General features: G+C 46.4%; 1 protein-coding gene across 1 annotated transcript in view; it reads right to left on the minus strand.

The window, feature by feature from the left end:
* Positions 1 to 12,855, minus strand: part of elapor2b (endosome-lysosome associated apoptosis and autophagy regulator family member 2b) — a 119,962-nt gene that overhangs the window by 9,158 nt on the left and 97,949 nt on the right. The window contains exons 16-19 of the mRNA XM_070897061.1: positions 8,853 to 9,042; positions 6,617 to 6,713; positions 5,365 to 5,466; positions 2,843 to 2,969 (exon numbers count right to left, since the gene is read on the minus strand). Coding sequence (XP_070753162.1) covers positions 2,843 to 2,969; positions 5,365 to 5,466; positions 6,617 to 6,713; positions 8,853 to 9,042 — 516 coding nt within the window. The remainder of the gene's footprint in view (positions 1 to 2,842; positions 2,970 to 5,364; positions 5,467 to 6,616; positions 6,714 to 8,852; positions 9,043 to 12,855) is intronic.

Raw genomic sequence — 12,855 nt, forward strand, 5'->3', positions numbered from 1 at the left:
CCTCGATTCCCTTAATATCCAAAAATCTATCTATCTCAGCCTTGAATATACTCAACGACTGAGCCTCCACAGCCCTCTGGGGCAGAGAATTCCAAAGATTCTCCACCCTCTGAGTGAAGAAATTCCTCCTCATCTCAGTCCTAAATGGTCGACCCCTTATCCTGAGACTGTGACCCCTGGTTCTAGAAACAACCTCTCAGCATCTACCCTGTCAAGCCCTGTACGAATGTTGTATGTTTCAATGAAATCACCTCTCATTCTTCTAAACTCTAGAGAATATAGGCCTAGTCTGCTCAATCTCTCCTTTGGACATCGAACATCCTCCGTTCCAAGTTTTGAATGGATGCACTGACGATTGTTGTATGCAAAGGTTGAGTTTCAAAGGCATCAGGAACAATGATCTGTGAAGCAGCAGGGAGATGGTCACTGGGATACCCGAGTAAAGCTGCCCCCAGATCCTACAAACCATACCAAGATTGCAAAGTCATTCTCCGTGATAGGCACTTGATGGAAAAACTCTTAGTGCCAATGTCAGGTAGTTTGCAGAGAGAACACAGATTTCACACGCGGAAGCGTGCAGTTCTGGTCACCACATTACAGGAAGGATGTGATTGCGCTAGAGCGGGTACAGAGGACATTTACCAGGATGTTGCCGGGAGTGGGGAATTTTAGCTATGGGAAAAGATTGGATAGGCTGGGTTTGTTTGCTTTGGAACAGAGGAGGCTGAGGTGTATAAAATAATGAGGGGCGTAGATAGAGTGGATAGGTAGGTCCTATTTCCCTTAGCAGGGGGGTCAACAACCAGGGGGCATAGATTTAAAGTAATTGGTGGAAGGATTAGAGGGAATTTGAGGAGAATTGAGGAGCCTGTTCTGCCATTCAGTGAGATCAAGGCTGATCTGCGACCTAACTCCATATACCCGCCTTTGCCCCATATCTCTTACTGACACCACCACAACATAAATCGCAAAAATAAATGAATAAAACAATCCCACTTACCTCAGGTCGACATTCCTTCCCTCACTGTGGCCGCGACAGACCGGACCGCCCACTTTCACAGGCGGTCCCACCAGGTGGCGCTGCAGGGCGGGCGCAAAACAAATTTAGGAACGGTGTTGTAACCAGGGCGCTGCACACCAGCTCGCCTCTCCCGGGCGGTACTGCTCCATGCACCCCGCCAACCCGGCACCGAATGTCCCAGCGGGGCGCTGGAAACTGATCGCCCGCCCGGAATTAATTTCGGGGCGCAAACAGAGGCGGCAACGCACCGAAAGTCCAGCCACAAGAGCATGACCACACGGACTGCAGCGGTTCAAGGCGGCGGCTCACGGGCAATTAGGGACGGGCAATAAATGCCGGCCTTGCCAGCGACGCCCACATCCCGTGAGCCCTTGGCTGGAGGTAATGTTTGTCTGGGTTTGTTGCGGTCCCGTCTGGGAACTTACAGCAGTAGTTTCGATGCATGTAAAGGGAAGCTAGATAAATCACATGACGGAGAAAGGAATAGAAGGATATGTTGCTGGAGTGAGATGGGAGGAGGCTTTTGTGGACCCATGTCCTAAGTTTCAAAACCAAAACCTAACAAAAATGGCGCCATCATAGCAGTAACACTTTTTAACGTGGTTCTAAGGAGGTCCTCAGACGTGTAAGGTGGAGAGCTGCTGGGATTACATAGAAACATAGAAACATAGAAAATAGGTGCAGGAGCAGGCCAGTCAGCCCTTCTAGCCTGCACCGCCATTCAATGAGTTCATGGCTGAACATGAAACTTCAGTACCCCCTTCTTGCTTTCTCGCCATAACCCTTGATCCCCCGAGTAGTAAGGACTTCATCTAACTCCCTTTTGAATATATTTAGTGAATTGGCCTCAACTACTTTCTGTGGTAGAGAATTCCACAGGTCCACCACTCTCTGGGTGAAGAAGTTTCTCCTCATCTCGGTCCTAAATGGCTTACCCCTTATCCTCAGACTGTGACCCCTGGTTCTGGACTTCCCCAACATTGGGAACATTCTTCCTGCATCTAACCTGTCCAAACCCATCAGAATTTTAAATGTTTAATTACAAGTATTTACAGTGCAGAACCAGGCCCTTCAGCCCAATAGGTCCGTGCGGGGGTTTATGCTCCACACCAGCCCCCTCCCACCCTACTTCATCACCCCATCACCATCTCCCTCTATTCCATTCTCCCCATGTGTTTATCCAGCTTCCCCTTAAATGCATCGATACTATTCGCCTCAACCACTCCCTGTGGCAGCGAGTTCCACATTCTCACCGCTCTCTGGGTAAAGAAGTTTCTCCTGAATTCCCCATTGGGTTTATTAGTGACGATCTTATATTGAAGGCCCCCAGCTCTGGTCTTGCCTGCGTGGGGCAGGAGTGTGAACATCACGCAAACACTGGGGTGCGATGATCGCCAAGGTTATCCCAAATTGGTCATGGCTCAGAAACTGATGGTATCCTCAGAGGGTCTCTCTTCTCCCTCCTCATGGGACGGAAGAATGTTCCTACTGCATATGAAGGTTCAACAAAGGAAGGTTCCTTCCTGAAGGTTAGCTGCACTGATTCACGTTTAAGAATTTATCCTAGACCACTCAAGAGAGAATCCATGGGACACTTCTGCTGTTCTCTACATGCACTCCACTAAATGCAATAGTCACTTGGGTCTAAGTTGCATGCCAAGGTTTTAAATCTGACGTTTTAATCATTAATTATAACTATACTCTTCAATAATGTAAAATATTTGGGGAAACATGCCATAAGATACAAACATTTAATCTTGCTCAAACGAACTTCAATTGATTGTGTAATGATCTAGCGTTCCGCCGTGTCCTGCAGCATACCTGAATACCACTTTTGCAAGCTCCCTCAATTTCATGAACGTCGTCCACTGTACACAGCGGGCAGGCCTCCGCACTTTCCCACAGGAAGAGGAATGTGCATCCATCGCAGGTTCCACCTGGACAGGCACTGGGTGAGAAAGGGAACTGTTAGTCAGGCAAAACACTGCATCCATTAAAGGAAGCGATGAGCATTGCGATCCCACTCGGTAATCTTCATGTTTACTAAAATCACCCTTCAACCAGCAGGTATAAAGTGAGAAACAGAATCTTTGGAAAAAGCAATCTGGCTGGTGCAGGAGGAAATAGCTGAAAAAATGTTAAAAAATGGTCCATCGTTTAGCGCTTGAAAATAAAATCCTAAAAGTGGCCAATTATCAAGTTTGGTAGTGAGGTACATTATTAAGCAGAAGCTTTGCTCTAGCCCTTCTGTGGCTCAGTGTGCAGCACTCTCTCTCACCTCGGAGTCAGAAGGTTGTGGGTTCAAGTCCCATTCCAGAGACTTGAGCACAAAAACCTAGGCTGACACTCCAGTGCAGTGCTGAGGGAGTGCTGCACTGTCGGAGGGGCAGTACTGAGGGAGTGCCGCACTGTCGGAGGGGCAGTGCTGAGGGAGCGCTGCACTGTCGGAGGGGCAGTACTGAGGGAGCGCCGCACTGTCGGAGGGGCAGTACTGAAGGGGCGCCGCACTGTCGGAGGGGCAGTGCTGAGGGAGTGCCGCATTGTCAGAGGTGCCGTCTTTCGGATGAGACGTTAAACCGAGGCCCCGTCTGCTCTCTCAGCTGGATGTAAAAGATCCCATGGCACTATTTCGAAGAAGAGCAGGGGAGTTATCCCCGGTGTCCTGGGGCCAATATTTATCCCTCAATCAACATAACAAAAAAACAGATTATCTGGGTCATTATCACATTGCTGTGTGTGGGAGCTTGCTGTTGCCAAATTGGCTGCCGCGTTTCCCACATTACAACAGTAACTGCACTCCAAAAGCACTTCATTGGCTGTAAAGCGCTTTGAGACGTGCGGTGGTCATGAAAGGCGCTATATAAATGCAAGACTTTCTTCTTTCTATACATGCCAACTGGCGGCTGTTTACACAGAGGTTGTCAGGGCTCGGTTAGCGTGGCAGTATTTGTTGACAGAATCAGGCCAGCTTCCTCCTCCTCAGTCCTGAATGCAGAGGCCATTGCTGCCCCGAATGCAAGGGTTCTGGACGTTGAGTAATGCGGTTGTGCAGGAAAGGGGAACTCACTTCTGAATTGTGCAGTGCACAGAATCACTTCCTTTGGTTGATACAGAGGCAAAGTGGGGCCAGCCAGTTAATACATGGGAACACTCGGGTAGGCGTGGGACTGAGAGAAAGAGGGAAAATGGATGTCAATGGAAGGAAGAGGGGAGGAGGAAATGGATAGCAATGAAGGCCAGAGGGAATCTCAAAGAATCTGAGAGCAATGTCTTGGTTGTGGAAAGAAGTTGTTCGCCATAAGAATTGGGGGGTGTAATGTGTGCCCCTGTGGGCGTGCTCACAGCCTTGTGGAGCTGTTGCACTGTGAGTGGCGTAGCCAGGTCATGTGATCTTCACAATACTCAATAAAACCCCAGTTAATCGAGTTCTGGTTCCCCACGATGAGACGTGCAGTTGTGAGCCTGGTGGATGAACTGGTCGGGTTCAGTTTGATTGTTAAACCTTTGCTAATAAACCAGCTGGTTCTTTACAGCAAATTCTTATGCAAAGAACCCATGAAGCAAATACACTACAGGGGGGGTGTGTGGGGAGAGAGAGAGAGAGAGAGAAGGAGATGGGGAACAAAAGAGCGAATGAGAGATAGAGGGTGAGCGAGAGAGAAAGATGGGAAGCAAGAGAGAGAGGGAGAGAGATGAGGAGTGAGAGAGAGAGAGGGAGAGAGAGAGGGAGAGAGAGAGAGTGAGAGGGAGAGGGAGGAGAGGGAGAGGGGAGGGGGAGGGGGACGGGGAGAGAGGGAGAGAGAGAGAGAGAGCGGGAGAGAGAGAGAGAGAGAGAGAGGGAGAGAGAGAGAGAGGAAGAGGGAGAGGGAGAGGGAGAGGGAGAGGGAGAGGGGGAGAGAGATGAGGAGTGGGAGAGAGAGAGGGAGGGAGGGAGAGAGAGAGAGAGAGGGAGAGGGAGAGGAAGAGTGAGAGGGAGAGAGAGAGGGGGAAGGGAAGGGGAAGGGGAAGGGGGAGGGGGAGAGAGGGAGAGCGAGAGCGGGAGCGAGATGGAAATGGGGAGCGAGAGAGCACAAGAAGGAGAGTGAGAATAGAACATAACATAAGAACATAAACAATAGGAGCAGGAGTTGGCCATTCAATGAGATCATGGCTGATCTTCAACCTCACTTTCCCGCCCGATCCCCATATCCCTTTATTCCCCAAGGTTCTTGGATTTCTCATTATTGGAAAGTGCGGGTAAATGAAATGGTGCACCGGAACATTCTCATCACAGGTAGTTTTGCAGTATCAGCATTACACCACGTCATTAAACATACGGAACATTCAGTGGTCACAGCAAGTACCTCGGTACAGAAATCTCTCCTTGCCCAGACTTCCCCGGATTACATCTCAGTGTTACAACTGTACCTCGACCATTCTCACACGAGGTTGTTGAGAGTGAGGACCTGCAGTAAGGAGATGACAATGACTGTCAATGTTCAGCTCACACCCCTGGGGGCAAGCGTTGGGCAGAGCAAGCACAAAACAATCCAATGATTGGCAGTCTCGTACCGAGTGTGGGAGCAGGAATATTTCTCGCTCTGCAGTAAGCAGTATCGGCAGAGGGTGGGATTCAGGAGCAGATGTGGATCGGAGAACACAAGGATTAGCTTGCATGCGGTTCGGTTGAGCTTGGGGAGGTTGATTATGACGGTGAGTGAAAGAAAGTCCTCTATCTGGCAGTAATGACATTGCTCTACAAAAATTCACCAAAATACACTCAAAGTGATGAGCCTCGTACAACGACCCGGATGTTGCGGTGGGCACTAGCGGCGAACGGACAGCCTTCGCTGTTATTACCCCTCTGAAACCGACCACAACTTCAGGATTTAGCACATGCGCTTCCGAACACGGAAATCCCGAAGTTGGGGTCAGTCATTCACTGCTCCGTCACTGGCTGTGGGGTGGAACCCGCCCTGCCCCAACCCTCTCCTCAGCCCACACCCCTCCCTCCGTGCCCCCTCTGCCCGCCTGCTCCGCCCCCCCCTTCAATTTCAGACCGTAACCCCTGCCCCTATATTTTGTTTACTTTTATTTCTCTTTCCCACGGCAGCTGTTGATGATTCAGTCACTTCCGTTTACACCCTCTCTAGACTCATCTTTTGTTTCTTAACTTGTCCCATTACCATCTCCTTTTGCCTTGCGCCATCATCTCTTTTGTCATTTAATCACTCCTGCCTTCCACCCAATCACAGACCTTCCCTTTTGTTCCTGCTCTCCTCCTCCCCTCCCCCTTTCCCTACACCTGCTTTAAACCTGTTACATCTCGAACTTTCCCAGTTCTGACAGAGGGTCACAGACCCGAAACATTAACTCTGTTTCTCTCTCCACAGACGCTGCCTGACCCGCTGAGTATTTCCAGCATTTTCTGTTTTATTAAACATAACGCAGGTGGAACCTATTTTTCCCCTCCATGTTGGGAAGCACGTAACCATTGCGCTGTTTCTGGCGATCAGATGGGCACCGTGGGGGAAACCATAGACATGATAGTGATCCATTTCCCTCACCCAAACCACATGCAGTAAACACTACTCCTGTTTCCCACTGTACACTTACACGTAGAAGAAATTGATGTCAGGTATGTGGTTTGTGGAAGCAGGAAAGTGGTCTGGTCTCGCGGTAATATTCGGCATTGATGTTTCAACACTTGCTCCTGGCAAAACACAAGAAAATCAATACATTTCAGAACAAAACACTTTAGCAAGAAGTATAAATAGCTGAGATAATCAATTTTCTCAAATGCCCCATTTATTACAAAAGCCTTGCCCAATCAGCAATTGAGACTGTGATGAAACTTTAGCAAAGATCTCCAATTGCAGAAGATTGCATGCCTCCTGATAGCCAATAGCAGTATTGAAATTGTACAGAAGCCCAAAGATTCCTGCTTCTAACTTGACAACTTCATAGAAAATATTGAAATTTTTCTAACTATTTCAGACCCAATAAAGCAGTTTATAAAAAGAAAACTTTGGCCCGGATTTTGCAATAAAAATAACGGTGAGGCTATTTCGGCAACTGCACATTGCACAGTTAAAGCTGGAAATCAGGACGTTGCTGTCCCAAGTTGCCCTGCCTGTCTAGAAGCTTCGCTACTCCAGTATCTTACGGAGATACTCGGCATTGAAACACGTGGAATGGTGCGAATTTGCTGTACTTACACTAAACACTCCAGAAAGCGTTAGCATTTGTCCATTCCTGTGTAAGCATGATAATTCTTAATTACTGTTGAACAACCTCTCTGGCACTGAAAATTAAGTGTAAAGTCGCATTCCTTCAGATTTTAATTGTCGTTGGAGATTTTTTTTCATTAAAATTTTAATAATTTCCTTTTAACTTTTTCTTTGTTTCTTTTATCTCTTAATCCCATCTTTTTTTCCCTCGCTTTATTTTACTTTCTGTACCTGAACGGACCTTGAATTAAATATTCAAACTTACACTTCCTGGTTTAGACTCTGCGTGCCTCAATAAGGATTCTTCAGCCTGATTGGTTAAGGAGATACACAATTGCTTGTGGTGTTTACACAGGTTCCAGACCCCTGTAGAGGGCACCACAAGTTCCAGTACAAAACCCCACAGAAACTCCATGGACAAGTGTAAGTGATTCAATCGCAGCTGACCGCAAAATCTGGGCCATTCGTTTTTCACTTTTTAATAGTAAATAACTTGTTTTTTCACTGCAATATTGACATAGTTATATCTAAAGCTACTTTCTAACTTTATCTTTCCTAAGTCATTTAAATAATTTGTCTCATATCTCAGACATAATCTTTTGATTAAAAAATTGCCCCAAACTTTTTTCAATGACATGCACTAAAAGAGTGATAAATGCTATTCACATCCATTGGAGAAACAATCTGGGAACCTACACATAATTCTTTTCGATGTTGCATATTTTGTAATCCCAATTCCAAAGAATTGGCAGCATTATTTTCGGCTGCTCTTGAACAGTTACTACAAGCAATCCAGACAGACCCTGGCTAGAGTCGTATAAGACAAACAGGCTGATGTTGTTGACTGTCATAGACCCGGGACGTCGCTGCAGGAGTTCCTCAGGGCAGTGTCCAAGGTCCAACCATCTTCAGCTGCTTCTTCAATGACCTTCCCTCCATCATAAGGTCAGAAATGGGACAGTTCCCCACACCCAACCCCCAACAATTAACACCTTCTAAGTCTTTTAATCACACAATAAAAACACCATTTGTGGTCAGAATCTCCGAAACCCACGACCTCTACCACCTAGAAGGACAAGGACAGCAAGCGCATGGGAACACCACCACCTCCACGTTCCCCTCCAAGTCACACACCATCCTGACTTGGAAATATATCGGCCATTCCTTCATTGTCGCTGGGTCACAATCCTGGAACTCCCTCCCTAACAGCACTGTGGGAGCACCTTCACCACACGGACTACAGCGGTTCAAGAAGGCGGCTCACCACCACCTTCTCAAGGGGCAATTAGGGATGGGCAATAAATGCCGGCCTTGCCAGCGACGCCCACATCCCACGACCGAATCAAAAAATAAAATAAGTGTCACTATATACACTAACAATCACCACCCACAGAAAACAGGTCCCAAATACTACTACATACACACCTACACACACCAACACTGCGTCCTCTTTAGCAACCAACTACAGCACAATCAGTATCGACTGACCCCAAGTGTTGGGGGGTCAATATTCTGAACACCATGCCCAAAAGCACAGTACCAGATTCAAATGCAGAGTTTTCTAAAATTCAGATGAAGAAACTTCCCAAAATTTGCCCCACCAATACTCAACCGGAACTAACCGAGAAAGCTATCAGCCAGGCTGATGGACTGAGATGACAGAGCAGTTCTGAAACTCCTCCCGTCTGAAGGAATGATAGTTGATTGACAGAGAAAGGAAGAAACGTAACTGCCGAGGTCACTTGACTCGCTCTGTACATCCTGCACCGTTATATCGGTGACATTATCCGAGCAAATGGCCATCTTCTTTCCCTGCAAGGAGATAAAGGAATTCAAATGGTTCAGGGATTGACACAGAACTTTTAATTAACATTTAAAACAAACTCAAAGAGGACTGGTTTATAGAAAAGGCCTTTTACTTTCATCACACAACTTCCTCACCAGGGCCGCCTACAGATATATATTCTGTAAAGTTATACTGGCGACAAATAACAACAGCATGAGGACCCGTCCAGGAAAAAAAACTTTATTCTTATTCCAACTGTGATTCCAATTTATTCCGGCACGGACACGATGGGCCGAATGGCCTTCTTCTGTGCTAAGATTGTACAGTGACTGTCTCACAAAGGTTGGGCCGATGTAGTGCCATGCTGATACCGGCAATGGAATCTTCTTCATCGCAAACTTTACAAAGTTCTATCACACGGATTAAAACAAAAAAAGGAATTTGTTGGGCTACGGGGAAAGGGCGGGGGAGTGGGACCAACTGAGAGAGAGCCGGCACAGGCTCGCCGGGCTGAATTGCCTCCTTCTGTGCTATAACCATTCCATGTTTCTATAGTGAAAACCATGGTCACAGGCATTCACTCCAACTCATTCAAAATTGGGGGCGGTGCTACACTTTGCAGTGCTGTACAGGGCCATGGACTGAGAGAATGCAAGTGTTGGAACCAGTAATGTATGCCCCGCTGCGTATGCTCATAGGTTTCTGGAGCTGTTGCACTGTGAGTGGCTTAGCCAGTCACGTGATGTTCACAAGACTCAATAAAACCCCAGTCAATTGGGTCTAGGTCATCCACGATGAGGTATGCAGTTATGAGCCTAGTGGATGAACTGGTGATGTGTAGTGTGATTGTTAAACCTTTGTTAATAAACCAACTCCTTCTTAATAGCAATGTGTTGCTATGAATTCTTAAGCAAAGGACCTGTGAAGCAAATACATTACACTTCCCCACTCCACTCAGTTCTTGATCGGAGCCAGAACGACCAGCGAGGCTTTCTGGCGGAGACCACGGGAGCGGTGGGGCAGAAAGTGTGCGTATTATCACTGAATTGCTATCCGCAGAGGGCAGCCTGGAAGGGCACAGCAATGGTCAGGAAGCAGGCCATTCAGCCCCTCATGCAGATCCTGCAAGATGTAGAAACAGTACAAGAACAGGAAGGGTGGTGCCTCATTCACTGACAAATAAACACCCTTCACCGGTACATGACATTGGAATTGACTGCGTAGAACAACAAAGACAGACAGAGATATCTCCTTCCATCACAAAAAACTAATGAGGATTTCTGGGACATCAATATGGGGACAAATGCTCCTATATCCGGGATTCCGTGTCCATCAGGGTTGGATTGCAGACCAGGAGGCAATTGCTGCTCAAAGTCCTCCTATCTAATTGTGGAACCTCAATTTAACAGAATGGTTTGAGCTCACGATGTGGACAGGAGAATGGTTGCAATGTAGTCCAACGTTTTTATAATGAGTCGTGCTGCTCCTCATAACTACTCGTCCAACCAGTGAAGTGTCAAACGTCACAACTAAATGGTGGGGGAGGAGAAGAAGTAATCAGGAACTCTTTAGGATAAAGTTCACTCCGAGATGACATCCATAGCGGACTTGGGAATCTAATACCCGAGGTCGGCAGTGCCCCACAGTACAGCTGATGATTAGTGATCCAGGATGGCTGGTCAGTGAGACCAGGAGGGTTAGGTCTGTCACTGGGGCTGGAATTATTCATACTCCACGCAATCCAGCGAGCCAAGAGGCTGGAGCAGCAGCAGAAAGCTTACCCGTGCTGTGTCCCTAATACTCCATATTAGGCAAATAAGAACACAAGAATTAGGAGCAGGAGTAGGCCATCCGGCCCCTCGAGCCTGCTCCGCCATTCAATGAGATCATGGCTGATCTTCTACCTCAACTCCATTTTCCTGCACTATTCCCATATCCCTTGATTCCCTTAATATTCAAAAATCTATCGATCTCTGTCTTGAATATACTCAACGACTGAGCCTGAGGTAGAGAATTCTAAAGATAAATGAAGAAATTTCTCCTCATCTCAGTCCTAAATAGAAGCCACGTGTACAGATTTCACAGCAGCTTGTTTTTTGGAGAATCTTCAGCATTGTGATGCATTTCCACACATCGAATGCACAAAGATAGCGGAAAACACACACAACAATTAGCCGCAAATCCCGTCCTCGCCGGGTGTGTACGGAGTGCGCACAGACCCAGCGAGGCCTCGCTAACGCCGGTTCTCGGGGCGCGATGAGCATGCGCCGAAAACCGGCTATTCCGATCTGAAGATTACTCCGAACAGATCCTCCGCATCCCCGGGAGAAGGACATCCGCGTGGGAGAGATCGGTTTATTTGTCCAACTCATGCCCACAAATGTCCCTCAAACTCTTACGCCGGGTTAAAAAAAAACAGGTGTATAGCTTACTTTTACCAGCGTAAGAGTTTTAAAACATATAAAAATTAAATGTAATTATTCATTTTTATGTTAAAAACCCTGTCCATTAAGTTAAGTTTATTTTTAATCCTATTAAAACACATTAAAAAAAATTGCAAAAAATATATTTTTTTCTAAAACATTTAATTTCAATTAATTTTAAATATGTGAGGTGTTTTATATATTTACTGTGCTGTGTTTGGGTGTTTTATGGTTTTTTTTCTCATTGATAGTAATGGGAGTCTTACAGCGCCCATTTTTATCAATGAGAATACTGTCTAGTGATTGGTGGTCCCTGCCCACGTGACTCCAGTATGTCCGTACGTACGGGGAAGACATCTCCCCGAGTGCCGCACAGCAAATGAAGCGTCCGACCGGGATCAAAGGCGTCTCCGGGACCACCAGGCGTTCGTCCGAAGGAAGCCTCCGACCCAATATGTTTCAGAGTGCTGGCACCCAATTGTAAGGGCCAATGGAAAATCTCCGAGAACATTCTATACATAAGGTATAGGGGACAAACCTTGGAAGATAACTCAAAGATACCACCACAGGATAATAATTGGCATCTAGTGTGCAAATATTTAATAGTCACAATTAAGCATGTTTTAGTTATTCTGTATTATCACTACCAATGCCTTTGTTCAATATAAAAAGTTATGTACTGGTCATATACAGATTTTCATATTTTTAGCTGTATTTCAGACTTTGAACATGTGGAATTCTACAGGAAATGGTGCCGACTGGAATATACAATTGTATTGTAATTTTATTCACACACTTCAGTTACGATAAGCTTTTTAAACAAGTTGTGATTAATATATAGTCAAGATTTCTACAACCCAGCGAAGTATTTAGTGGACTTTTCAAAAATCAAAACCAAAAAGCATTCCATAAAACTCAAGCTGTTACCAATAGGAATAAAGTTCTGCACAGAATAAAGTCTAGTTTTATCAGTTTCAGGTTCCGATTCATTTTAACTGGTCATAGAAATCAGAGAAATTTACAGCACAGAAGGAGGCCATTCGGCCCATCGTGTCCGCACCAGCCTATCTCGCTAGCAAGAGCTATCCAGCCTAATCCCACTTTCCAGCTCTGGGTCCGTAGCCCTGTAGGTTACGGCACTTCAAGTGCACATCCAGGTACTTTTTAAATGTGTGAGGGTTTCTGCCTCTACCACCCTTTCAGGCCCTGAGTTCCAGACCCCTACCACCCTCTGGGTGAAATATATTTTCCTCAAATCCCCTCTAATCCCTCTACCAATTACTTTAAATCTATGCCCCCTGGTTGTTGACTACTCTGCTAAGGGAAATAGGTCCTTCCTATCCACTCTCTCCAGGCCCCTCATAATTTTATACACCTCGATTAAGTCTCCCCTCAGCCTCCTCTGTTCCAAAGAAA

The sequence above is a fragment of the Pristiophorus japonicus genome, chromosome 13 (assembly GCF_044704955.1).
Source record: "Pristiophorus japonicus isolate sPriJap1 chromosome 13, sPriJap1.hap1, whole genome shotgun sequence".
In the NCBI taxonomy this organism is placed as follows: domain Eukaryota; kingdom Metazoa; phylum Chordata; class Chondrichthyes; family Pristiophoridae; genus Pristiophorus; species Pristiophorus japonicus.